Here is a 27,412-nt window from a genome sequence, read left to right on the forward strand (position 1 = left end):
AATGTGACAATAAGATTTATTGCCCAATGTCACCTACAGGTGACACCCCTACAGTCCGTTTGTAAATATGATTTTCCATGAATTCTCAATAAACAATACTTCTATAGGCTATAATAAACATTATTTAATAATTTATAAACAATTTGTACATCTGTAATGAGTTTGGGCTAAGACGGGTTAAAATTTCACAGCAAAGTTTATTGTAATATAGGCTTAAACATTTCATTAAGAACAGTACCTGTGTTACAGCAGTACCAGTATTTCAAGTTAAAATTTCACAGCAAAGTTTATTGTAATATAGGCTTAAACATTTCATTAAGAACAGTACCTGTGTTACAGCAGTATCAGCATTTCAAGTTAAAATTTCACAGCAAAGGTTATTGTAATATAGGCTTAAACATTTCATTAAGAACAGTACTTGTGTTATTTTAGTTATAGGCTTCGACATTTCTTTAAGAGTAATGCTTGTGAAATAGTAACACTTTAAGTTTACAGCAAAGACTGTGTTTATTTTTTTTTGTAATAAACAACAGATCCCTACTCTTGAAATAATTTTTTATGTCTGTGTTTTCTTTGGTGCGGACGTCGTCTGTTTTCATCGTACAACACCACTCGCCACTACTCTTCGTCATTGGCTCATTACACAAAATTCGTACTCGCTTAACTTCAAAGATTAGGGACTAAAACTCCGGTCTTAACTGTTGAATTCTAGGCAGTGTACCTATGTATGTACTTAAATAAGAGATACTAAAGATCATGACAATGGATTGAAAGTAGGAGATATAATATTTATTCCGCAGTCTTCAGTTTTGTCTCTTTTTGCGTCATGTATGGTGGTGCATCTTTTGTAATTATGTCGTCTTTATTTTGTTTTGAATGCAACTTCTGAAGTTCCTCACTGTTATTTTCTTCCTTGGGAGAGTTCCATGGTTGTAGATCAGATGAAGAAAAGAATTGGTACAAAATTCCTGGAACCAGCAGCATTATTGACGCTATGATGAAAACCAGTTGCCATTGACCCACAGTTTGCTGAAATAGAGAAATTGATAACCAACTGTAATCACATGCTTATACAGGCTGTCCCATTTATCTTGACCACCCAAAATAACTTTGTACACAAACACTAAATGAAAAATAGTTTCATACAAAAGGTATACAACTGAAAGGGAGAAATAATACTGATGAGGAGACAATCTTGTAGCGTTATTTATTAATGAGATACGAGTACCAAATTTGTTGTTTTAAATGACACTTACTTACTTACTTACTGGCTTTTAAGGAACCCGGAGGTTCATTGCCGCCCTCACATAAGCCCGCCATTGGTCCCTATCCTGAGCAAGATTAATCCAGTCTCTATCACCATATCTCACCTCCCTCAAATCCATTTTAATATTATCTTCCCATCTACGTCTCGGCCTCCCTAAAGGTCTTTTTCCCTCCGGCCTCCCAACTAACACTCTATATGCATTTCTGGATTTGCCCATACGTGCTACATGCCCTGTCCATCTCAAACGTCTGGATTTAATGTTCCTAATTATGTCAGGTGAAGAATACAATGCGTGCAGTTCTGTGTTGTGTAACTTTCTCCATTCTCCTGTAACTTCATCCCTCTTAGCCCCAAATATTTTCCTAAGCACCTTATTCTCAAACACCCTTAACCTATGTTCCTCTCTCAAAGTGAGAGTCCAAGTTTCACAATCATATAGGACAACCGGTAATATAACTGTTTTATAAATTCTAACTTCCAGATTTTTTGACAGCAGACTGGATGATAAAAGTTTCTCAACCGAATAATAACAGGTATTTCCCATCTTTATTCTGAGTTTAATTTCTTCCCGAGTATCATTTATATTTGTTACTGTTGCTCCCAGGTATTTGAATTTCTCCACCTCTTCAAAAGATAAATTTCCAATTTTTATATTTCCATTTCGTACAATATTCTCGTCACGAGACATAATCATATACTTTGTCTTTTCGGGATTTACTTCCAAACCTATCTCTTTACTTGCTTCCAGTAAAATTTCCGTGTTTTCCCTAATCGTTTGTGTATTTTCTCCTAACATATTCACGTCATCCGCATAGACAAGCAGCTGATGTAACCTGTTCAATTCCAAATCCTCTCTGTTATCTTGGACTTTCCTAATGCCATACTCTAGAGCAAAGTTAAAAAATAAAGGTGATAGTGCATCTCCTTGCTTCAGCCCACAGTGAATTGGAAACTCATCTGGCAGAAACTGACCTATACGAACTCTGCTGTACGTTTCACTGAGACACATTTTAATTAATCGAACTAGTTTCTTGGGAATAACAATATTCAATAAGAATATCGTATAAATTTAAATGACACTATGTACTCCACTCACTCAGACATCAGTCTTCAGCGGAATAAAACCAAAGCTATAGTACGTGTAATGGGTTACGTGACTCTGACTATCATCTGCAATGTACTACGTATTATTTACACCAACTTAAAGTCAAACTACTTCATATTATGCACAGAACGTAGTCGAACTACATCATATTATGCACAGGAACCATGTCATCAAGGCACCAATAATATTCCGTTTATTAAGTTCTGTTTATTAGAATGACTCACTGTGATACATTTGTGTAAAGGTCTTGACAAGCTTAATTGAAATACTGAATAATAAGTACATGTTTCCTTTTAAAGAAACAATTTTAGTACTCGTATCTCATTAATAAATAACGCTACAAGGTTGCCTCCCCATCAGTAATATTTACACAGCGTAGCTGCACACAATCTCACACACCACGCGATCGGTGAAGTACAGAAAACGTGTTTATCTTTTTCAGAGACTATATTGAAAGTGTTCCCCATTTGCTGTGAGGTGGGCATTGTAGTTTCTAAACGTATTTTGGTTCACACGCTGCAGCTTAACTTCCGAAATGTTGGCTATTTCTTGTTGTATGTTGTTCTGCAACTCATGCAATGTTAGTGGATTTGAGTTATACACGCTATCTTTTAAACTGCCCCCTAAATAAAAATCGCAGGGCGTTAAGTCTGGGGATCAAGCAGGCCACAAACCTATACTAATCAGTAATCATCCCTCTCATCAAACATATCAGCAATCGTACACAATGGAATTCGAGCTGTACAGCTGTAGCTCCGTCTTGCTGTAACTCACCGTACATGCATTCTTCTTTAGTTAATTGAGGAAAAACTGATCCAAAATTAGAGTTTTGTATCGGTCAGCATTAATTGTTTCATGAAAGAAAAGACGGATTATTCGTTTCGCACTTAATACACACCATGCACACACCTTAGGATTTCATGAAGAAGTCTTTGATTATCTACTGACCAGTACCGATTAATTTGAGTGTTAACTCGTCCGTGCAATTGAAACCATGCCTCGTCACTAAAAATCACAAATTGTGGGTCTAAATGGCCGTCATGTACAGACTGAAAAAACCACTTGAAAAAATCTATTATCCCGGGCTCTGGGGCGTCGAAATTTTAGTAATTTTGTCGCATTATGTGCTGATGACGGCTGACCCCAGCTTGCTATGCTAACTTTATGAGATTGTTTCATCGAGTACTAATATCATCCAAATTTTCATCAGTTAAGACATGGCGCCTTGATCTTCTTTTATTGTCCAACACTGATTCCGTTGTTTTGAATTTATTCACTACTGAACGAACTCTAGACCTATCAGGTGAATCATTTCCAAAAAAAAAAAAACTTTCTTGAAATCTCTTTGACACTGAGCAGATGATTCGTATTTTAAAAAGTTACAACAAATTAATTCTTTGTTCTGTATTAAATATCTGAACCATGACTCAGGCAACAGACACAAATAGAAGAAAGACAATCAATACTGCACACAACACACTTACTGCGCTGAAACGTAACTCAATACTGCACACAGCAGCAAGATAACCATCTATCAGCGGTTATACAGGGACATCATTTTATTTTTACTTCAATTTTTATTGTACTCGTACCTGAGTTTTTGAATGTACTTCACTCCCACCCCTTCTACTAATGAAGCTCAACCGTCCTCACACAGATCCAAGACCGCGTATACAGTCATAGTAGCCTTACGGTCATAGTAAACAGTACGTTCCAAAAAATATGTTCGCGTTTTCCAGTGACGAAAGAGCTTTCAATATTGAATCATTTTCGCACAGGTACTGTCGTCCATTTGCCTATGTCGTATCCCGGTTTCCCCCACCAGCTTTTATTCGCCAGCTAGTGGCTGGGCTGTCTTAGCTCTTTTCTGAGAACATTAATTTCTGTTAGGATTTGGACGTCTACGTAATATTATATAACTGTTTAAAATAACTTAAATAAAAGGGATTCGTTAAGTAATTAACTGTCACGCGATTTCCCCCCTTTCTACGACCCTACGACATAACCACTTGGACGGACAGTAGATAGTATGTCTGAGTAATTTTATCTTTTCGGATCGGGCGGAAGTGAAGATTGAATTTACAGTGCGTAAGGTACTCTTTTATAGAGTAGGTACAGAATTATTTCAACATGAGTTACTAGTACGAAGGACGAAACTGGTAATTGGGATTAAGTACAATAGACTATGTTGCGATAATATGCACATTAGAACTGAAGCCTGTATCGAAATGAACGGCCACCATTTTAAAAAATGTGTTTAAATATCAATATTATGATTATTTTTCAATTTTACTTTATTCTCTATATTGTACGCTTATGTGCTGTAGACAGTATAATAATGAATAATAATGAATACGTCCACATGGACAGCTCAGTTCGTGAGTAAAAACACTCATTGTTAATACTGTACTGTATTTTGATTAAACAAACATCTAACGAAAATTATCAAACTCAAAATCGCGATATTTCCTAGTTTACGTAAATGGATGAACTACTTTTCTTCCCTCCTATACCTAGTAAAGTGATTTGTTTGTACATTACGCCAGTATCATCGAACTCCAGTCGTGGAAGGGGTAGCAAACGGCGTTGATCCAAAGGTATAGCCAGGTTAATATTAAAAATGTTAGTAAAAATAAAAGGCGCGTGCGCAACTAGGCATTGCCGAGGCTCGTAAGTGAGCGGAGGAAGATAAAATGTATGCACTGTATTATTAATAGTATTATATTTAGTAATTGCTTTTCTTAGATAGGCTTTAAATGAATGTAAATAAATCTTTCGAAATCCTTTTTGTACTCACTCACTCACTCTTTGTAGCTCAGCTTCATTTCTTATTTTGTCTGTCCATTTCACACGCTCCGTTCCTCTCAGTGTCTTCTTATAAGTACCGGTAAACATAATAATATTACATTCTGTAACTCGCAATCAGGTCTCGAATTGTTATATGCGTGACGATGATCCCTATCACATGAATGTATTAGCCTAAATATCCACAAGGACATAGAGTTTTGTCTACTTACGTTTTTGTATGTAAGGTGACCAACTATGATTGGTGATATAAATCCAGGAACAACGCTTACCATATTACTTATTCCCAGCATAATACCTGCAAGAATATTAATTGAGAATACATGTAATTACCTGAAAAATCATATTATGTATAATAGAAAATGTTAAATAGAACTTCAATAACATAAATGCAACTTAATTCTCTTATACATTTTTGGGTTATAAAATCTGTTTTTTACTTGAAATTCGAAATTATTGGTTAAATTATTAATATGTAGGTGGCGTTTCCATATCTTTATCACATATTGCATCATTATTTTATATTGACTTCGTAAAATGTTAAGCTATACAGAGTGTATTTAAATTGGTGTCAATTATTCTAGGAACGTGTTGGTATCGACCAAATTATATTAAAAATGTTGATATAAATATGGATGTGAGATAGGAGGGATTTTATTCTTTGCAAATGTCAAATCATTAATGAGTAATCCAACAGAAAGAGCAATTCATTGAAACAAGACTAGACTTAACAGACAACCTCAGGAAATAAAGTAAATACAATTTGTTGTGTTCTTTCCTTACGCTTTCTGTCTTATTTGTACTAATTGAGATCTTATGTTGTATTCTAATCTATTTATCTGTATTTTGTAGGTCTATTAATTGTGTTAATTATGTTGTATTCCAATCTATAGCTCTGTATTTTATTTTCTTGTATTGTGTTATTATTTTCATTTGGTATTGTCTCAATTCTGTTATCATTTTGTAATATGTTAGTTTTTTTTTTCTTTTCACGTCTTAATGTCACTAATTGTGTGTTTTTTTTAACTATTGAATGACTGAATACCTCACGGTGACACCTCGTGTGTATGTATGTATCAATGTGTGTGCGTGTATATGTGTGTATGTATGCGTGCTGATAGAAGGAAACATACTAGCAAAGTTTGGACCAATGTCAATGAAGCTAGCAAGCGCTCCTGTAGACACAGCTCCACTCACTCCAGTGGCTAAAGTTAAGCACACAATAGCAACCGTAGAGTTACAGCCAGAGAAGGCAAGACCTAGTGTAAATAAGCCTTGGCCTAAGCAACCTAAAAAATAGAATAAAACACACATTACAGTTAAATTACATTAACATTTAAATAAATAAATAAATAAATTGAGTTAACATTTTCTGTAAAATTCGCTCCCGCGCCGAGGATCGAACGCACTGGGTGCTCTACCACTGGACTACGTCGAGGCTCAATCCACAGCACAGGATCGAAGGGGGAAAACCCAAAAGAGAAAGATTCGATCCGGTGGTGTGAATTGAGCTTCGGCATAGCTCAGTGGTAGAGCACCCAGTGCCTAGAACTGGAGGTCCCGAGTTCGATCCTCAGCGCCGGAGCGAGTTTTTCTCCGCCATTAACAAATATTGACCATAACAGATAATTCTGTAAGACCAGACAAACATTAATAATCCTTACGCATACTGCATACCGTATTTTTTTGAATAAACAGAAATATTTAAATCCTGAAGAAATCGTGATAGTTCAGTTTTAAAAACGCATAAACGTATATGAATTTAAATTTAAATTATGGTTATGTAACGACGCTCGCAACTGCCGAGGTTATATCAGCGTCGCCGGTGTGCCGGAATTTTGTCCCGCATGATTTCTTTTACATACCACTAAATCTCGAGACATGAGCCTGTCGCATTTAAATACACTTAAATCCATCGACCTGGCCGGAATCGAACCCGCAACCTCGGGCACGGAAGGCAAGCGCTATACCAACTGCGCCACTCTGGGTGGCTAAGTGAATTAGGTGAAGGTATTTCTATTGTAATTATTTTAGACTAACTTAGGTAACGTTGATTTTTTATATTTTTTTTAGGTTATTTTACGACGCTGTATCAACATCTAGGTTATTTAGCGTCTGGATGAAATGAAGGTGATAATGCTGGTGAAATGAGTCCGGGTTCCAACACGGAAAGTTACCCAGCATTTGCTCGTATTGGGTTGAGGGAAAACCCCGGAAAAATCCTCAACCAGATAACTTGCCCCGACCGGGATTCGAGCCCTGGCCACCTGGTTTCTCAGCCAGACGCGCTGACCGTTACTCCACAGGTGTGGACGGTAACGTTGATGTTGTATGAACTTCGGGTAATATTATTTTTCATATGGAGGGCCATGTCAGAAAAGAACAGTAAATTATAATATATTATGATGAGGTAAATTCAAAAATTTTCCGTCCGTATTAACATAATTAATTTAACCGAGTGACATATTTCACCAATTTCACATTTCAGAATATTAATAAATCAGATATGTTATGATTATTATTATTATTATTATTATTATTATTATTATTATTATTATTATTATTATTAAAGAATAGCAATAAAGTATCAAAGTAATCTGAGAACAACAAGTATTTCTTTCAAATAACCAAATTGTGTCTGTGATAAATATTCCAGTGTGATACGAATTCAGTAACAAAACTAATTTTAAAAAGATAAGCATTTTAATTCGAATATTCTCATACATTGCAAAATGTTACTATTCCCCTACGAAATAAATTTCATTAAGTGTTACCGTACCTTTATCACTGGGAATTAACTGAATGTCTTTTAATTGTCTTGTCATCTGACCCACAGGGATTTGAACCCGGGTTACGATCGTGGAAAACCGACAGTATAGGCGTTCGACTAACGATACTTCTACACTAATATTCTTTTAAATTACAGATCTACAAGGAAGTGAACCATATTAACTTTATGACCATGACACACCAGCTTTTTGAGGATTGTAATAAAAAGAAGTACTTAGTACATGGTTAGATGCAAGTTCGATCACAGTAAATATGTGAAACAAGGCATAGTAGCTTGCGATTTTTTTTTGTATAGAAATAAACTTTTAAGACAAAACAAAACATTGAATATTTTCGCTTCGATGACAATGTGTGTTATTCAGATTTAGGTTGCAAGTGATGTACTAGTAGAGTCAGAATGTACCGGAACTTCGGTTGGCAACGTCATGCTCTATAGGCAACTTCTCTGCCTTGTACGTGTGGTAGGCGACTTACTCTCAAGGCGTATAGACTCAGTGCGAACCTTTGTTGCAGATGGCATATAACCATTTACACAACACCACCTTCAAAGTATGCCTCCTGAGCAGTGACCCACTTCTCGAAACATTCCTGAAGCCCACCTTTGGTCACTTCCCGCAGAGCGCTTGTCGCAAGAATTTTCAACTCTTTGGTTGACGCACACCGCCGTCCCTTCAGTAGGGATTCGACCTTTGGAAATAAGTAGAAATCTGCTGGAACATGATCTGGAGAATATGGTGGCTGTGGAAAGACAGGTATTTTGTGTTGTGCGAGGAATTCGCTCACCAAGAGCAACCGATGTGCTGGGGCATTGTCATAATGAAGAACCCAATTCTGTCTTGGCACAAGTTGGGTCTTCGTCGAACTGCATCACGAAGACGCCGAAGAATTGCAACATACGCCTCCTTACGAAGCACAAAGCTGCACTGTATTACACGTCTTCACTAAACGAAGCGCAAACTGCACTGTATTACACGTCCTCACTCAACGAAGCGCAAAGCTGCACTGTATTACACGTCTTCACTCAACGAAGCAGAAGGCTGCACTGTATTTCGATTGGTTTCCGACTACGTTAGTCTTCCCCATTCTCATGCGCAGCCGCACTGAGTCTATACCCCTGGAGAGTAGGTCACATACCACACGGACAAGGCAGAGAAGTTGACGGCAGAACAAGGCGTTGCCACCCGAAGTTTCGGTACTTTCTGACTCCACTAGTATATAGTATTAGAATTGTACAGAAATTACTATCCACGTTAAGTATAAAATATTAGTTTATAACCAGTGTTGCCAGATGTCCTGGATTTCCTAGGATTGTTCTGGTTTTAAGTGGTGTGTCCTGGATTGAATTATATTTTTCCCGGAATGACAAAAGAAAATAAAAAGAAAAAAATACAATTTTTTCTCATTTCTATAAATTGTTTTTAAAATTCCTTCTTCACTTTTAAGACCCTCTCTAGCCTATGTTCAATGTCGTCGTTAATGGGACCTGGTGCTTTCTATCCAATTACATTGAAATAAAAATTATAATACTACAGTATGAATTAGGTATTAACAGTATCTTTATTCTCTAGTCCCTTCGGAAGTCTATTTATTATAAATAGCATTTAAACACTGTATCATGCATTCTTTCTGAATAGAACAGGGTATAATATGACTTTATTTTTACAGACTTTATCAATAATTCAAAGGAAATGTCATAATCTAGGGAAAAAAGTAACACAAAGTTTAGGCCCTGTATAAGTAGTTGAAATGCATAAAACGAATAAAATAAGTTATATTGCAAATTGAATTAATTCAAATGCGTAGTCACGTTAAGATAGGAACGCAGTGTCATCACCTGTACTGGGTTCCTGCTGAGAAAATCTGGCAACCCTGCTTATAACTGTATTCACGTTAACATAATACTCAGATTATAGTACATGCGTCACTGATTGAGAAGATGAATATAAGCTATGTATAACAGACTTACATAATACTGTAGCCAGTTTACGGACATTTGTCCGAGATATGGTATTTTTCTTCAAGAGGTAGTCCCCTGTAAACGATACTAATATTGCAAAACCAACTCTAGCCAAGTGGGGCATTCCAGAGAGAAAACCTGCCTGAAATGAATGAGTTGCCATTTTAATGTAAATTACTATAACACTTGTGTTGTTTAATGACTTAACAATATGAATTTACTTTATACATGAAGTTTTGTGTACAATGATCTTATAAATTTAACTGAAAGTGAAAAATCATTTTTTTAATGGATTTATTTGTAGAATAGTGAAGTTTCGTAAATTGTTGCTGATAGATATTGTGCGACAGATTTAAAACGTTACTACTAAAGTGGTACTTCAACTGCCACTGTTTTCCATCGTACAACCCGGAAAGTAGTTGTAAAAGAATCTCTTGGATTGTCATACATCGTGACGACCAGTGGCGTAGGCAGGGCGGGGGGTGGGGCTCACTTTGCTAAAGACCCCCATTTTTTTTTTCAAGAAATATTTTAATATGTAAAGCATGAAGAAACAATCCACCATTCGGAATAACAAATGAATCCTTTATATTTCTACTGGAAAGTTGTTTTAAATTTATCGAAGATTTTCAAAGAAATTATGAAGCTACCATTCTCAAGGCAATAAATAGACCCTTGAGTTATAAATATGCACAACGAATAACAAAATAACTCATACAAATTTGTATATGTTTACTGCTTGCTGAGAAAAAGGAACATGAAATCTGTTAATTTAGAGTTGCTTGTATAAACCATTGATACTTATCTTAAACATAACCTCTGAAGTTTGTGAGTTCTATTAAACTAAGTTCAGTATTCTATTTTTATTTGTAATAGAATTACAATTATTATTGATTCTGATGAATGACTAAGAGATTTTCCTGAAACTATCATGCGGGTCACATAACAGAAAGCGAAAGTACACTACTATCAGTTGAAGTGTCACTTTAGCAGTGTGAATTTCAATTTGACAAATTGTATTATTTCTTATAGTGTGAAGGAGGTTAGGTACTATTGCTGCAATGAGTGAAGAAACTTGTGTTAAATATGTAATAATAAAATGTGTTCCAGCGAAGGTTTGCGGTGTTTCTGGGGTCGGCCCACGGTAGATCGCCTCACTACCGCCGCTGCTAAGCTTACGTAATATGTTATATCAACAATATCCGGTACAGACCCGATTATTTAGTCGTGACTGCTCGACGACGCGAAAGAGGTAGAGTAATAGAAGTAGTGGGGAGAGCTCCGGAGTAGAGATAAGGGCGAGCGGTCAGCTTAACTGTACTGGAAACACACAACTCTACCTTACGCATGATATCCGATCGCTCTGAAGGCAAGCGACTGACTAACCCAAACATCCCTTGTCGTAAGTGAATGGACTCGCCTGACCCAGGCGCACATTGCCGACGACTGTTACGACTAAATAATCGTTATGTACTCACCTTCATGACAATCGCTTCTCGAAGTGTTGCTCATCTTGTGTGATATATAATTCACATCAAATCATTGACAGAACCTATTTCATTAAACCTATTCAATAAATTTAGTATTGTTTTTCTACACAGAACTGGGCGGCCAGGAAATTTACGTCTAAACCTTTTCTTTCTTTTGCCATACGAATTATTTTTCTATGTACGTTTGCAAAATGTGTACACGTTTCACACAGTGAATATGTAACCATTGCAAACACAACACAACGTAATAAACTGCACTAATTCTTAGCGTTTATTGCCGCTTGTCAAGGACAGACTGCAGACTTAAGGCTGGTTCACAAAAAACCAGAAACGGAAACGAGAACGAGAACGGAAATGTTAAAATGAATTTATTTAAATGTGAGCATTCACAAATAACTATTGTGAATGCTCACATTTAAACGTTTATTTTAACATTATTTCCTTCTCGTTTTCGTTGTTTCCGTTCCCGGTTTATTTTGAACCAGCCTTAACAGCTAATTTTGGGGGAGGGGAATTCACCAACCATGCAATCTTCACATGGTGATCCCTCTCTCTCTTTCCCCATTCCTTCTTTCTTTTCACGTACACAATAAGAGCTTATGTCTGAAAGATTACATAACCATGTAAGGAGTGTTAAAATAAGTTAAAAATTCACTAGCCATGCAGATAAGGGACACAAAATCGTGGGAAAAATCGAATCAGCATCTTTAGTTTGTTAGGCGTAAAACAGAGATGCACAATTTATTAAATGTATTAATATAAGATACAGCAGTACGTAAGTTTTAATCCGGCGAAGCTCCGCGAGTTCGCGGATGAAAGCAACGCTGGTAGCGAGGGGATCTGCTGCTGGTTGGACGACAGAAACACTGGGAACGTTCGCTGGGACTCGCTAGGTTTGATCCAACAAGCAATTCAGAACGCGTTCCGAACTAATACCGAAATTATTTCGACGCATGCGCCAATTGTGTACGGTCTCAGAACTAGTTTGGGATTTTCCGTTGTCGAAACGTTTCTTGAACTGCTCTTTCACGGCCATTGAAGTTTATTCTCATATTAAAATTATATTCATCTTCCGAACATAATTCATCATAAAATATATCATTATCATCCTGCAAATCACTCATGATGGACATTTTTTTTTATTTTAACCTGTCTAATCTCGAAGCATTTTAACCGTAACTTCAGATTAAACCATCTGCGCATGCGTCAACAGTTCAGAATTCACAGTTCCTGCTCTTACTCCAGAACCAATTTCACTCGTTCCGAATGAATTCTAAAGCACGTTGGAATAGATAACTGGGAGCTCAATATCAGTTCGAAATCAGTTATAGTCTTGTTGGAACGCACATTAAGGTACTGCGCATGATCAGACAGTTTAGAATCGATTCTGAACCGTGTTGGAACAAACCTAATGTATAATTATTCAAATAGTTATGACCTGAAAGATCTTTCACATACTTACCATACGAATGTCCCAACCATGGATATATTTAAAATACGTTGGAGATTGTGTCATCAGGGTAAACAAACCCCAAACATTTCCCCATTGTGTCATGACGTTCATCCACATAGGTCTTGAGAGAAGAATCTTCTTCCAAGGAGTTGGAAGCTTGAAAAGTCATAAATCCAATTACTTCAGGATAATCTTATGATTTAATAACACAAAATTCCTACAAAAATCCCTTAAATTCAATACCATTAATGACAGCTGTGAGTAAAGTGGGATGAAGATAAAGACGACCATGGTCATAGGAAGGAAAAAAAGAAGGTAAACTTGCGAATTCTAAATAAGGCAGTAGAGCAAGTGGACAGCTCCAAAACTTCGGATATACTATAAGCAGTAACATGAATTGCTGCCAGGAAGTCAAACGGAGGACAGCAATGGCAAAGGAAGCTTTAAATAGAAAAAGGAGCATCTTCTGCGGGTCTCTGGAAAAAGAACTAAGGAAGAGATTAGTGAAGTGCTTTGTGTGGAGCATGGCATTATAGAAGCATGGACATTATGACGAAGTGAAGAAAAGCGTCTAGAAGCATTTGAAATGAGGATATGGAGGAGAATGGAACGTGTGAAATGGACAGACAGAACAAGAAATGAAGCTGTGTTGGAAATAGTGGGTGAAGAAAGAATGATGCTGAAGCTGATCAGAAAGAGGAAAAGGAATTGGCTGAGTCACTGTCTCAGAAGGAACTGCCTATTGAAGGATGCACTGGAAGGAATGGTGAACGGGAGAAGAGTTCGGGGAAGAAGAAGATATCAAATAATAGACGATATTAAGATATATGAATCACACGCGGAACCTAAGAGGAAGGCAGAAAACAGGAAAAACTGAGGAAAGCTGGTTTTACAGTGAAAGACCTACCCTTGGGCAGAACACTATGAATGAATCATTTTAGTAGCCATTTAATCATCTACGATTTTCATTTGTCTTTTCAGATTATGCATTGTTGATTGTCATATGGAAACTCCCATCTTTTAATCATAATATAACCAGCAAGAAATTTTTCCTACAATCATAATAACTTTATGATAATAAATTAATATTATCCATACCCAGACGTATCAGACTGTATACTTACAAACCATTAACCTTACAAAAAAGTATAAATGTTGAAACATGGACTTTAAAATATATAGGTTTTATTATTGAAATATCGAAGTATTTGATCCTACCATAAGGATTAAAATGGGGAGTAGCCAGCCGAACGATGTGAATCAGAAATGATCAACATTTATCTGCCAGTAGTTGATTACGTCAACGCGAAATACCAGCTTGAAAACATTGAGGTGATTGGTCTTCCTATTGGAGATCGTGGTGTGATTCCCAAGTTCTTTGAGACCTTCAGAAAGACTTTTGAACTCCCACAGACACTTATTACTGACATAACTTCAATTTTGAAACGCTCTTGACAAAATGTTGAGTCATCATATTCACTCTGTTTAATTTTTTTTCTTCAGTTTATAATTCATACATGTTTATTTTAATTTTATGTCAACAAAATTTATGTAAAATATTTATTCTGTAAAATTCGTGTAGGAGAATATACTGAGTCCTTCTGGGTTACCTCCAATGGGAGGCAGTTAAGAAAATAAATAATATGATATTTTTAAGATATACAGAAATAAGAAGGCATTGCATTGATACTAGCTAATAGGAAATATTTCCTATTAATCTTGTATTTTTAATATGCAGAACTTTCAGTTCAGTCTTGCAAAATATTTATAGTGTAATTACTTATATAAACGAAATGAGTGTCAAAAGCAATAAGAATATATGTTTTTACAAATCCAGCACTTATTAAGTGTTCTCTTAGATTAGTATGTTATATCTGAGGTGCATTAAATATTCGACTAAACAGAATATGCTCTTTATTTACAACGGCGTTATTAGCTTCAGATTTCTTGCTATATTACTTTCATGCGTAATACACGACCACACACTTATTAACCTGTAGTTATTTATTATGCAGAAAAGTATGCTATAGTTGGGACTGAGAATCAGAACTCAATTAACTAGAAGAATAGCCAGTGTGGATATAGGCAATTTGTATTCCTGCACTAAACATTAAATAAATATCTAAATACTGTAAGTATCCTGATTTGTACTTACTCTCTTACGATTAACAGTTTGTCCAAGTTTCTTGAGGATATCTTTCTTTTCCGTCTCTGAGATGCGAGGATGTTGTGCAGGGCTGTCGTATACCAAAAGCCACCAGCAAGTGAACCATAATGTACCAATTGCACCAGTTGCATAAAATACTGATGGCCAGTCGAACCAATTAATGAGCAGTCCGCAGAAGGGGTAGGTGATGGCAGCTCCTACTGAACTACCTGGACATATTTTTATACTTAGTAGCAGTGTTCTGTTATGAACTTTTTGTAAGTAAAGGCAAAAGTACATTAAGTACTGTAAATTCTACTTTAGAGACCTACAAAATAGGGCTTACAACCTGTTTAGATTTGACCGGTCATAGAACATCCATCAAGGTCGAGTATCCGACCGAATGTTCGAATTTCAACCAGTTACACTTAATGTTTTGCAGGCTAGACATAACAGGCGCATTAAATCATAGGGTCTACATGAAATTGACATTTTCTGAGTTCAAAGATGGAGTAACAATTGAAGGAAATTTACTTTGTCTTATTAAAAAATGTGTTTGCTTGATATAGACCTACAATTGATTGGGCACTTTAATACACCTATCTTCATATTTAATACATAAATGAACAAATGGACACCAGTAATAACAAAGGAAATAAGTGCAATGCATAATATAAAATCTAGTGTGTAAAGAATTGCAAGCATAGAATTGTTGTTTATTGTTAGTAAAATAACATGTACAAAAATACAGTCTTAATTCTGCCCTGAAGGAATAAAAACTCGTGCTCAGGGAGTTATCTAAACACATACTGAACATAAACAAAGATAATTATTTGACACAAAGTGGATGAAGGAAAAAAATATAGGAATAAATTAACTTTCAATAATACAATTTCAATTTTAACAATTTAACTCATACAAATACATGTACATATTAAATCAATATATACAGGGACATAATTTTATTTTTACTTCAATTTTTATTGTACCTGAGTTTTTGAATGTACTTCACTCCCACCCCTTCTACGAATGAAGTTCAACCGTCTTCCACACAGATCCAAGTCATAGTAGCCTTACCGTCACAGTACGTTCCAAAAATATGTTCGCGTTTCCCAATGACGAAAGAGCTTTCAATATTGCATCATTTTCGCAAAGGTACTGTCGTCCATTTGCCTACGTCGCATTCCGGTTTTCCCCACCAGCTTCTATTCGCCTCTCTGTAAAGGCTGGTGGCTGGGCTGTCTTAGCTCTTTTCTGAGAACATTAATTTCTGTTAGGAATTGGACATATACGTAATATTATACCCATACAACTATTTAACATAACTTAAATAACAGGCCTCGTTAAGTAATTAACTGTCACGTGATTTCCCTCCTTTATACGATCCTGCGACATAATTACTTGGACGGACAGTAGATAGAATGTCTGAGTAATTTTATCTTTTCGGATCGAGCAGAAGTGAAGATTGAATTTACAGTACGCAAGGTACTCTTTTATAGAGTAGGTACAGAATTATTTCAACATGAGTTAGGCCTACTAGTACGAAGGACGAAACTGGTAGGTAGGCCTAATTGGAATGTTATGTTTTATTTAACGACGCTCGCAACTGCAGAGGTTATATCAGCGTCGCCGGATGTGCCGGAATTTTGTCCCGCAGGAGTTCTTTTACATGCCAGTAAATCTACTGACATGAGCATGTCGCAATTAAGCACACTTAAATGCCATCGACCTGGCCCGGGATCGAACCCGCAACCTTGGGCATAGAAGGCCAGCGCTATATCAACTTGCCAACCAGGTCGACGGTAGGTAATTGGAATTACATACATTAATCGAAATGAACTGCCACCATTTTGAAAAATGTGTTTAAATATCCATATTATGATTATTTTTCAATTTAACGTCATTCTCTATAGTGTACGCTAATGTGCTATAGACGCTCTAATATACACTGCATAATGAATACGTCCGTATGGACAGCTCAGTTCGTGAGTAAAAACACTCATTGTTAATACTGTACTGTACTCTGATTAAACAAAAACCTAATGAAAATTATCAAACTCAAAAGCTTGATATTTCATAGTTTACGTAAATGGATGAACTACTTTTCTTCCCTCCTATACCTAGTAAAGTGATTTGTTTGTATATTATGCCATCGAACTCCAGTCATGGAAGAGGTTAGCAACCGTTGATTCAAAGGTATAGGCAGGTTAATATCAGAAATGTTAGTAAAAATAAAATGATGTCCCTGTATAATTATATTCTTTAAAAATTAAATTCCTAACGCTATTTTTTAAATTTCTGATACTGAAATTTTCCAAATTTTGGTATTTTTCAATTATTTTATTATATAACCTTGGACCAAAGTAAGTGCCATGGCTAAGAATAAATTACAATTTCTTACTAAATAGAAGAGCAAATAAGTACATACATTCTAGTGTAACATGTATACTTTAAACTCAAAATGCATACTTCTAAAACTGTAGTTGTTAATGCAGCTGCATTATTGTTTCATTAATCATTTTTAAGAAGATAGTGTTATTAACGAAAAGAAAAATATCCTCAAGCTTTAATGCTTGTACTTTCACGATGCATGTTGTTGTTCTTGATGATACCTAACTGTAATACTTGCATGAATGAAGCAATGAATGTATCAACTAATGAATCAATGAATGAATCAATGAACCAACCAGTGAATCAATGAATGAATCAATGGATGAATGAATCAATGAGTCGAAGGATTGATGGATCGATGGATGATTGATTGAATGTAGTGAGAGAGGAAAATCAATTAAATGAGAGGCCTACACGATAATCGCCTTTGCCGTCCACTTACAAAGAATGAGAAACTACTTGGATATTAGTTAAACCGAGCACTGAGACACTCTGCGAGACGGAAGAGCTTTGCGGCAGGCTTTCAAGAGCAATATATAATTTATATTTTTCGTAACCGGTTGTGCACGACTCTAGACCATATCACAAAGAGAACTGAACAAAATATCTGATTGAAAAGTTGAACAAAATAGTTACTGAAAATTATACAGAATATGCATATAAAACTTATGTTTTCCTTATTTCTTTATTTGAACAGGAATAGCCTACATCGTAATGCTCCGTTTTCCTTTCAAATTACGCTAGATATTGTAAAAGAAACTTATTTAAACTGCAATAATTACCAACAAGTATAATAAAATAAATATGTCATCATTTTTACATATCTAGCCAGTGGGATGCTTACCCCTTGAGGCAACCTCTCGTACCCCTGGGGGTACGCGTTCCATAAATTGAATACCACTGCTCTAGAGTGTGCGTAATACACTCCTCATGGAAGAAGACCATATGCACTAGTGAAAATGACCCGTCTTCAAATAGAATAGAAGGTGCCATTGCAATATTTTATTCAGTCATAGCGAAAACATGATTCCCATTTTTGTAACGTGTTGTTATATTTTTATTTTATAATAATTACAAACACAATAAAACTTAACCAGTCAAGAGTGTAGATACTTCATGCTTTTATTAAGACTATTTCAACTTCTTACCTTCTCGTTATACGAAGGATGAGTGAACAGTTGATGGAAACTCTGCTTTTACGAAAGTGGAATAGGCCTGCTAGAAAATAATATCTATTGTTCGTTACTCACGAGATGAAGAGCGCGAGGTGAGGCAGCAGAGGGAGGAATGTTAGTGATATGAATGCTTACATTATGCGACGCAGTAGCGATAGGTCTACTATTCATTAAAAAGTATGCAAACTTCATCAGTTTCTAGTCATCGCTATTTTTTTTGGCGAGTAGTTAAGCTATTAATTACAGCTTCTACTAGATTAAGCAATTATTGATAGTTACTTTATTAAATTAATTAATAGCTTTTGATTTTCATACAGTAGACATATTGATGCTAATGTTTTCGGCGTCCGGGATAACTTGCCTACTGGTATGCTTATCTGAGGGATGTGTATAATAATCAGCAGCGCCAGTCAATAAGGCCAAATTTCTTCCGCTGATTTCGCTTCGTGTTTCCTGCATTAGAACACATTAATACTTCCTTTTAAAGAAAATTTCATATTTTTTTTATGTTTTGGGGATATGGATTTCATATTTTGCCAACATTTTCCTTTATATTTTTCCGTTTGCTGGTGGTAGTTATTGTGAGGGTTAAGCTTTGGTTGTGGGGGGATAGTAATTACGATATTCATGATATGAGTGATGATTATGATGATACCTTGAAATAGACGGTAATGCTTGCAACAGTTATGATGATCATGAAGCTGGTAATAATGATGGTGGTGGTGGTGAGAGTTATAATAAAGGATAAATAAATGATCTACAGGATATAGTTTGTGTTTTCCAATGTAACATACCCATATATGCAGTGACAAATTTACTGCGTTCATTTGGAGGAATCCAATTTGCTGCTAGATGATGCATAGATGGCCAAGATAATCCCTATAATAGTAAGAAACAATATTTTTTTTACAGTTTGTTCACTTGATATCGTATCACGTAACATTAAAGCTCTCACATGTAAGTTTAAATATTTCGGCTAAAAATCAACATTAATATAAAATATTATTATGCTTGATAAAGTATAAAAACTCTGTCATTTATTAGGATTGGATTTCAGGAAAATACTCGTAGAAACTCAGTCGTTTCTGAATTATTTGTCATATAATACATTAATAAATCCCTCATAAAAATTATTTGAATTCTTTGCTGGTGTACTCAACTAATGGCTCTTATTTCTAAGACATACTGAAATACTTATACTTTGTTAGATAAACAGATCAATGACCAATATGCTACCACTTATACTTACAGCAATAAATCCTTGCAGTGCTCTAAGACAGACAAGAACACTGAAGTCTATTCTGGCACACAGAGGGATGAGGCACGCCAATATACATGGAACAGCATTGCTGAGTCCAAAAATGAGTTTGGTACCATAGCGCTGTGCCAACATGCCGCCAGGAACTTGAGTAAGCCAGAAAAACCAGAAGAAAGCTCCAAGTACTAGGCCTTGTTGTTTTTCGTCCCAGACAAATCTTGACTTAAAAATAAATTAATAGATTTAAAACACTGTAAGAAAGCAGTAAACGTATTGGGGTTGTAATTCTTTTAATAAGATGAACAATGTTTACTACCTGCGAAAACTAGCAAAGACGCGTATAAGTGTTTGCAAGATTCGTATTTTAATTGAGAAGTATTCTGGCCAAATGATTGAAGCGTCGACTTTTTGAATCAAAACTCTGGGTCCCAGTCTCAGTTTGTGGTGAATAAAGGCAGTTTGGGGCATGTTTTCCTGCTTCTCCTTTTACAGATACAAAATTCCTGGCTTTATAAATAATAATAGAGCTTGATGTAAACATTAATTAGTCTACCTGGTAATATATATATATATATTAATGTCATGAGTTAACAGATTATGAAAGAGACATGCTAATGAGTGAACAAGTCATTCGGTCATGGAAGTGGTACATGAATTGCACTGTCGCCATTCAATAATATCGGAATCATGTCAGGAATATTCGACATTCGTGAAATTTAATAACATCCCATTATGGGCGGTGCTGTGGGAGGAGAAAGGCAAGGGATAAAAGACGCAAATCACCACCGATTTCGACAGAAGTGCTAACAAAGTACAGTATTCACCAAGAATCATTACTTTCTATGGAGAGATGTAGGTACCTACCTTTCGCAAACCACAGATCTTTGAAATAAGGATTTTTAGCTGATAAAAGTAAACATTTTATATTTCAAGCCCATCAAAGTCAAGATATTGTAATTTTAAACTCGCGAAATATTGCGATCTTTTAAGTATACGCGAAATATTTGTTTTTAGTACAAATTTATTCGAAATTAATATTCTTCAAGAGAGATTATGTTGTTTTTTATGAAATATTAATTTAAAGATTCCAGAGACTGATATATACAATTTTTCCAATTCAACATTCAAACCCTAATTCAATCAAGAATTTTTAATCTAATATTTAAACCGGATTTGGAATGATTTTATTTTCAAATATAGAGAAGAAACAAAAAAGTCATAATTTTTACATGTAGAATGATACTGTAATATTGGTTTTGTGCGAAAATCATAAAACCAGAATTACCCAAATTTTTATTCACAGTAATATAGAATCCCCACCTTTGGGTTATGGTAACTAACGCACCCGAATCCTGTTTTAACGCCAGTCACAAGATTGTTTGCTTCAACTGGACAAAAAATATCGACACTAGATCTTGGATGATTCGCGACAGATCTCCTCGTCTGATGAATGTCACTTCCAGTTATTTCGAGCAAGCAGTAGGGTGCATATATCCAGGAAACTGTAAGAAGTGATGAACCCGTTATATCAAAAAGAAACTGATAAGAATGGAAGAGGTAGGTTATAGTGTGGAAAATGTTGGCACCTTTGGTAATACTCAATTCATCCCTGAACAGTTCTGGCTACATGACCGTCCTTGCCGGTACCTTTATCCTTTCATGTTCCTCATGCATTCGTAAGCAATGTATTCTTTCACGAGAGAAATTTTTCCTCAGATCCGTGTTAGATCACTCTGCAAGTGTTTCCACCGTAGAACGACCTCCGCGCTCTCCGGACATGAAACCTGTAGAAAATCTTTGGATGATGTGGAAAGGCCCGTATGACGTTTTGATTCACCACCATAGAATGCGACAGGGTTGAAGCAAGCATGGCAACCGACATATCTGTGGACTTTTTTCGTGAACTCTAGGACTCAGTGACACACCTTGTGACTACCTTTTTCTGAGAGAAAGATGGGTTAATGGATAGATATCCCATAATTTTTGTCCAATTAGAGAAAATCCTTCATATAGTTCACATGTAAGGCGACTACCTGGTCTAAAACTTCAATGCATCTTAGTTCTCATGAAGTACTCTAGGATAAATTTTATTAGTTATGATTAAAGAAAACACGCGTGCGCATACACGTACACAAGCACAGAGGATTTGACGAATCCCCCTTACATGGATGCATACGAAAATAAAAGTGTACAGTAGTTTTTATTCGATAAAATAAATATATATGAATTCCTTTATAAATTTTATTAATAATGAAATATCTTACCTCATCCGCAATATGTATCATTGATACTGTACTGTTAATAGAGCTGTTTGAAACGACTATTTGAGTGCATGCATTGGAATTTGAGACATTACTTGATTTTGGTGTGCTCTTCACCATGGATACAATGCCAATATTTATATTCAGTCTAACCATATAATTGACAGCAAAGCCTGTGAATACTAGATACCACAAGATATCTCTCGCCGACACAGTACAACCTGCAAATAATAGAGAATTAATACAATTTAAATAGATATCTAGGTTTAATATTATACAGAGTGGAAGTGAAAAACCTTGTAGATTCAAATGAACGATAGAGTAGACGTAAATGAATTGAAAACCTATATTACATTTTGTGATTAAATGCACGGTTAATTATTAAATTAAGTTTGAAGTCTCAGCAGTCCGGCAACATCGTCGCTAACACACTCTACTCGTGATACAGATGTAAGAGATCAACGAACTCGCTGTGTCTGGTGGATGAGCTTCGCTCTGCCTCGACGTTGCCACTTGTTCGCATCGTTCAGTGGCTTGCAATTAGAGGTTTTTAAAATTAAATTTACACATAAACCGTCCACGTTATTAAAATACGAAAGAGAGATAAACGATTCTTTATTATATTTCCTATCGATATGCACAAAAATCACGATCCTACTCGCAATAGTTACCGAATAAGAGGTTGTTGTTAAATATTTGAGGGAGTAAAACTTTTTTTTTTCTGAAAAGAAAAAACTATGAACTTTCCACCAATATGACATTATACTGGGTGTTCAGTTCAAAATGTGTCTTGGCTCGCTGTATGCCGTCATGTGGCTAGCTGATGAGCCTAGAGAATTCAATCTTCCTACACTTCCGCAGCTCAGGTGTATAATCTAAGAGGCAGAGAAGTTGGCCAGCAAGTACGGCGTTCATTCTGAAGAGTACGTGCCGATACGTACGGTAACGCCGGTAGTGGCAGGAATGTGAACTGTTTGGAAATACGTACTGTCGGGATATGGGGAGAAGGTTAAGACGATTACTTACGTATTTGTTGACATTAACTTCGACGGTCAACATCGACACGGAGCATTTGATTTGTGTTGTGGAATGTTACCGTACGCAACCGATGATAACAAATACCCTGCGTACGACTTGCCGGTGCAAAACACAGTTCAAAAGAGGTTATGGTAGCACACAGACCTTACAGACCGCCATCTGTTGCTACGACGTTCAAGTTATACCGTACACGTTCTCAAGTTCAGATTGAAGAACGCCTTAAATAATAGGCAACTTCTCTAACATATAAACTGAAACTCGCTTCAAATCGGTGACCCAACAACAGTGACGTCATGACACACTTTGAAATGAACACCCAGTAGTATTTTGTTACATACAACATGAGCTATTCGCTCTGAATATCTGCAATACTATTATTATTATTATTATTATTATTATTATTATTATTATTATTATTATTATTACTACTGTTATTATTAGGATGATTATTATTATTATTACTGTTATTAGTATTACTGTTATCATTATTATTATTATTATTGTTATTATTATTGTTATTGTTGCTGTTATTATTATTACTATTATTACTAATGTTATTGTCGTTACTGTTATTATTATTATTAGTATTGTTATTATTGTTATTATTACTATTATTACTGTTATTATTAATGTTACTGTCATTACTGCTATTATTATTATTATTATTGTTGTTATTATTATTGTTATTATTATTATTACTGTTAGTGTTGCTGTTGTTATTACTATTATTACTGTTATTATTGTTATTGTCATTACTGTTATTATTGTTGTTATTATTATTATTATTATTATTATTACTGTTATTGTTGCTGTTATTGTTATTATTACTATTATTACTGTTATTATTAATGTTATTGTCATTACTGTTATTATTATTGCTGTTATTGTTGCTGTTATTATTATTACTATTATTATTATTATTATTATTATTATTACTGTTATTGTTGCTGTTATTATTATTACTGTTATTATTAATGTTATTGTCATTACTGTTATTATTATTATTGTTATTATTGTTATTATTATTACTATTATTACTGTTATTATTAATGTTACTGTCATTACTGTTATTATTATTATTGTTATTGTTGTTATTATTATTATTACTGTTATTGTTGCTGTTGTTATTACTATTATTACTGTTATTATTGTTATTGTCATTACTGTTATTATTGTTGTTATTATTATTATTATTATTATTATTATTATTATTATTACTGTTATTGTTGCTGTTATTATTATTATTACTATTATTACTGTTATTAATATTATTGTCATTACTGTTATTATTATTATTACTGTTATTATTATTATTATTACTGTTATTATTATTGTTGTTATTGTTATTGTTGCTGTTATTATTATTACTATTATTACTGTTATTATTAATGTTATTGTCATTACTGTTATTATTGTTAATAGTATTATTATTATTATTATTACTGTTGTTATTATTATTATTATTATTATTATTATTATTATTATTATTATTATTATTATTACTACTACTACTACTATTGCAGATGATAGATGAAATGAGGAGAAGCTGGAAAGTACTGGTGCGGTGGAATGATAGAGAGAAACAGGAGTATCCCAAGATAAATCCTCTGCGACGTTTGCTTTGTTCACCACAAATTTCATCACGACCTGGTCAGGGATCGAACCGGGATCGCGTGCCAGCACGCTAGCACTTGAGCCACAGACGCGGCTAAACGCAGCCAATATTCGTTTGCCATAATCATCCACAGAAAGGACATCGAGTAATTTTCAATATTTTCAGTTTCCATATTGAAGGCTATGCAGTTTTGGTCTTTACATTATAGGGGAAACTCGGCTAATTCCGCAGTGTGGTTAATTTCGCAGTAGTGCATGTATGATTTTACTGCGGCTTTACAATAGCGTGAACGTAAGTTTTGAGAGGCTGTCAACAGAAAGCATGTCCTTTGCAATGCTACAGAAAAAAGTCAAGGATATTGGTCGACACCTCTTTCGGCAATACAGTGAAACATTGAAAGTTGGCTGTTTTTCGTGTTTTGTTACACAGCTGTAAAGAAAGTGAGCATTGTTACATATAAACTGTTTATTTTACGTTACATTCATAATGTATTTCATAATTATTTACGACTGCGGAATTAGCAAAGTCCTATTGCGGATTTATCCGCATTGTTGCGGAATTACCCGAGTTGCTCTTTTTCAACTGTAATGCATGTACAACTAAATATATTTGCATTTTAATAGGTATCTTTATCTCATTTGGTAACGAAAGGTTTCGTCCATGTCTACATGCCTTGATAATATTTTCCAATAAACATTTTGATAAAAATATGATAGATTTACTTCTTAATATTGCGGAATTTTAGCCGAGACTCCCCTACAGAAATAAGTGGAAAAAAGTTTGAAAACAGGCAAAATACGTGAGCTGAGAGACTGTTAAAAATCAGGGTCAAATACGGAAGATCTCAGGAGATAGGGGAGGGTTGACAAGCCCATAAAGGAGATAAAATCGATGAGCTAGCAATCGCACATAATGGTCCATCGCTGTGGAGTAACCGTCAGCGCGTCTGATTGTGAAACGAGTGGGCCCGGGTTCGAATCCAAGTTTGGGATTTTTCGAGGTTTTCTCTCAACCAATTGAAGCAGAACTGCTGGGTAACTTTCGGAATTGGACCTCGGACACATTTCGCCATCATTAATTCACATATTACCATCATTCGTACCATAGCCCGGATGAAGTTCACGATGCGGTATGCTGTACTTTTACAAGAGCGCGGCCGTTCGGCTACCCAATCATTCACAGAACAGGAGTAGTAAGCACTATTAAGCCTCAGGCTACAGTGCAGTCTTCGGGTCCCTCCTCCGTACAAGAGAGAAAAAATCGCACATAATATTCTTGGACGAACTAGTTTTTGTGTCTAGTCTCGTGCATTTTATGCGTGTATTGGAGAATTTCTTTCACATTCCCTTCGGAGTTTACCTTAGATTTTTTATTTTGTAAGTTTTTTTCTATCCAGAATTAGACTGGCACATGGATGGCCCACCATTCGACGCATTCACTAAAACAGCACTTAACATTTCGTTGCCAACGGACAAACACCCACACCTTAGAAAGGATTCGAACCCACTCCCTCACGTTACACTCAACGTTAAAGCTGTTTGTCGTAGCTGTTACACATAATGACTATCGTTATCTGGTAAAATATGCACGAATAACACAATATTCTGCTGTATTCAATGGACTATAGCCTATAAGATAAATACACTCAATGATTGGAAATATTGTTATTATAAAATATATTACCTGCCATATTTATAACAATATTTTAAATAGAATTTGCTTCACAAATTCATATATGCTTCTTGGAGACACTATTACTTGATGGAAATAATTAGAACTTTATGTGTTATCAGACCCATATTGTGCAATTTCTGTAGTACTTAACCTTTGTTCAGAAGTAGTGATTTATTGGAGACATTGTGAAGTAATTTAAAATTTGTATGTTTAAGAAGAGAGTTACTGTGACATGTTGATTACTCTCTTTAACACACTTCTTTTTTTAGATCTCAGTGATCCGTGACACAGTTCTAGAGCTGATTTCAGAACTGTAACAAGAACATCTATATGCCGTAGATAAGTTTTTTTGTGTGTCATAGGCTGGTGGTGAGAAACGGCACCTAATTCAAAACATGTTAGTTAGCCTATAGTAATGTTAACTGGTGATGTAAATGTACGCTAAGCAGATGAACAGTGTACTGTCCGTTGTGCACCACGTATCAATTGAAATAAGCGTAATAAATTATATTATCGTAATTTACATGGTTTTTAACAGTTTTATAATAGCATATATATATATATGTTCTTGCGGAATTCTGAAATTATTATTATTATTATTATTATTATTATTATTATTATTATTATTATTATTATTATTATTATAAGCTCAATTAGCGCTCTCATCCAAAGGTCCTGGGATCGATACCCGGCCCCGGAACAATTTTTCCCTTGAAATTATTCAACTTTTCAAGTATTTTCCGAAAAAAAACTCAAAATAATTACTCCAATCACAGATGGATATTGAATCCGTTTTTAGACAGTTGCGTCCAGCTAGCGGTAGTTACAGATAAATAGATAAGTAAGTAAGTAAATAAATAAATAAATAAATAAATAAATTAATTAATGAAACTACAGCCTACTTTTCTTTTGCATAACATTGACCACAAGTTTTGGATTCAAATAAAACTATAATTCCTCGAACTTGCAAAAAAAAAAAAAAAAAAA

The 27,412-nt window shown here is 35.1% G+C and overlaps 1 protein-coding gene across 1 annotated transcript; it reads right to left on the reverse strand.

The window, feature by feature from the left end:
• Nucleotides 1-99: 99 nt before the first annotated feature.
• LOC138716364 (sialin-like) lies at nucleotides 100-26,947 on the reverse strand. The gene is made up of 10 exons (XM_069849376.1): nucleotides 26,435-26,947; nucleotides 22,102-22,319; nucleotides 19,829-20,059; nucleotides 19,374-19,458; nucleotides 15,023-15,243; nucleotides 12,877-13,023; nucleotides 9,934-10,066; nucleotides 6,311-6,466; nucleotides 5,390-5,475; nucleotides 100-1,029 (listed from the first exon to the last, which is right to left on the reverse strand). The coding sequence occupies exons 1-10, from the start codon at nucleotides 26,439-26,441 to the stop codon at nucleotides 790-792; spliced, it is 1,524 nt and encodes a 507-aa protein (XP_069705477.1). The 5' UTR covers nucleotides 26,442-26,947; the 3' UTR covers nucleotides 100-789.
• Nucleotides 26,948-27,412: the final 465 nt, after the last annotated feature.

This window comes from Periplaneta americana, chromosome 16 (assembly GCF_040183065.1).
Source record: "Periplaneta americana isolate PAMFEO1 chromosome 16, P.americana_PAMFEO1_priV1, whole genome shotgun sequence".
NCBI classification, from domain to species: domain Eukaryota; kingdom Metazoa; phylum Arthropoda; class Insecta; order Blattodea; family Blattidae; genus Periplaneta; species Periplaneta americana.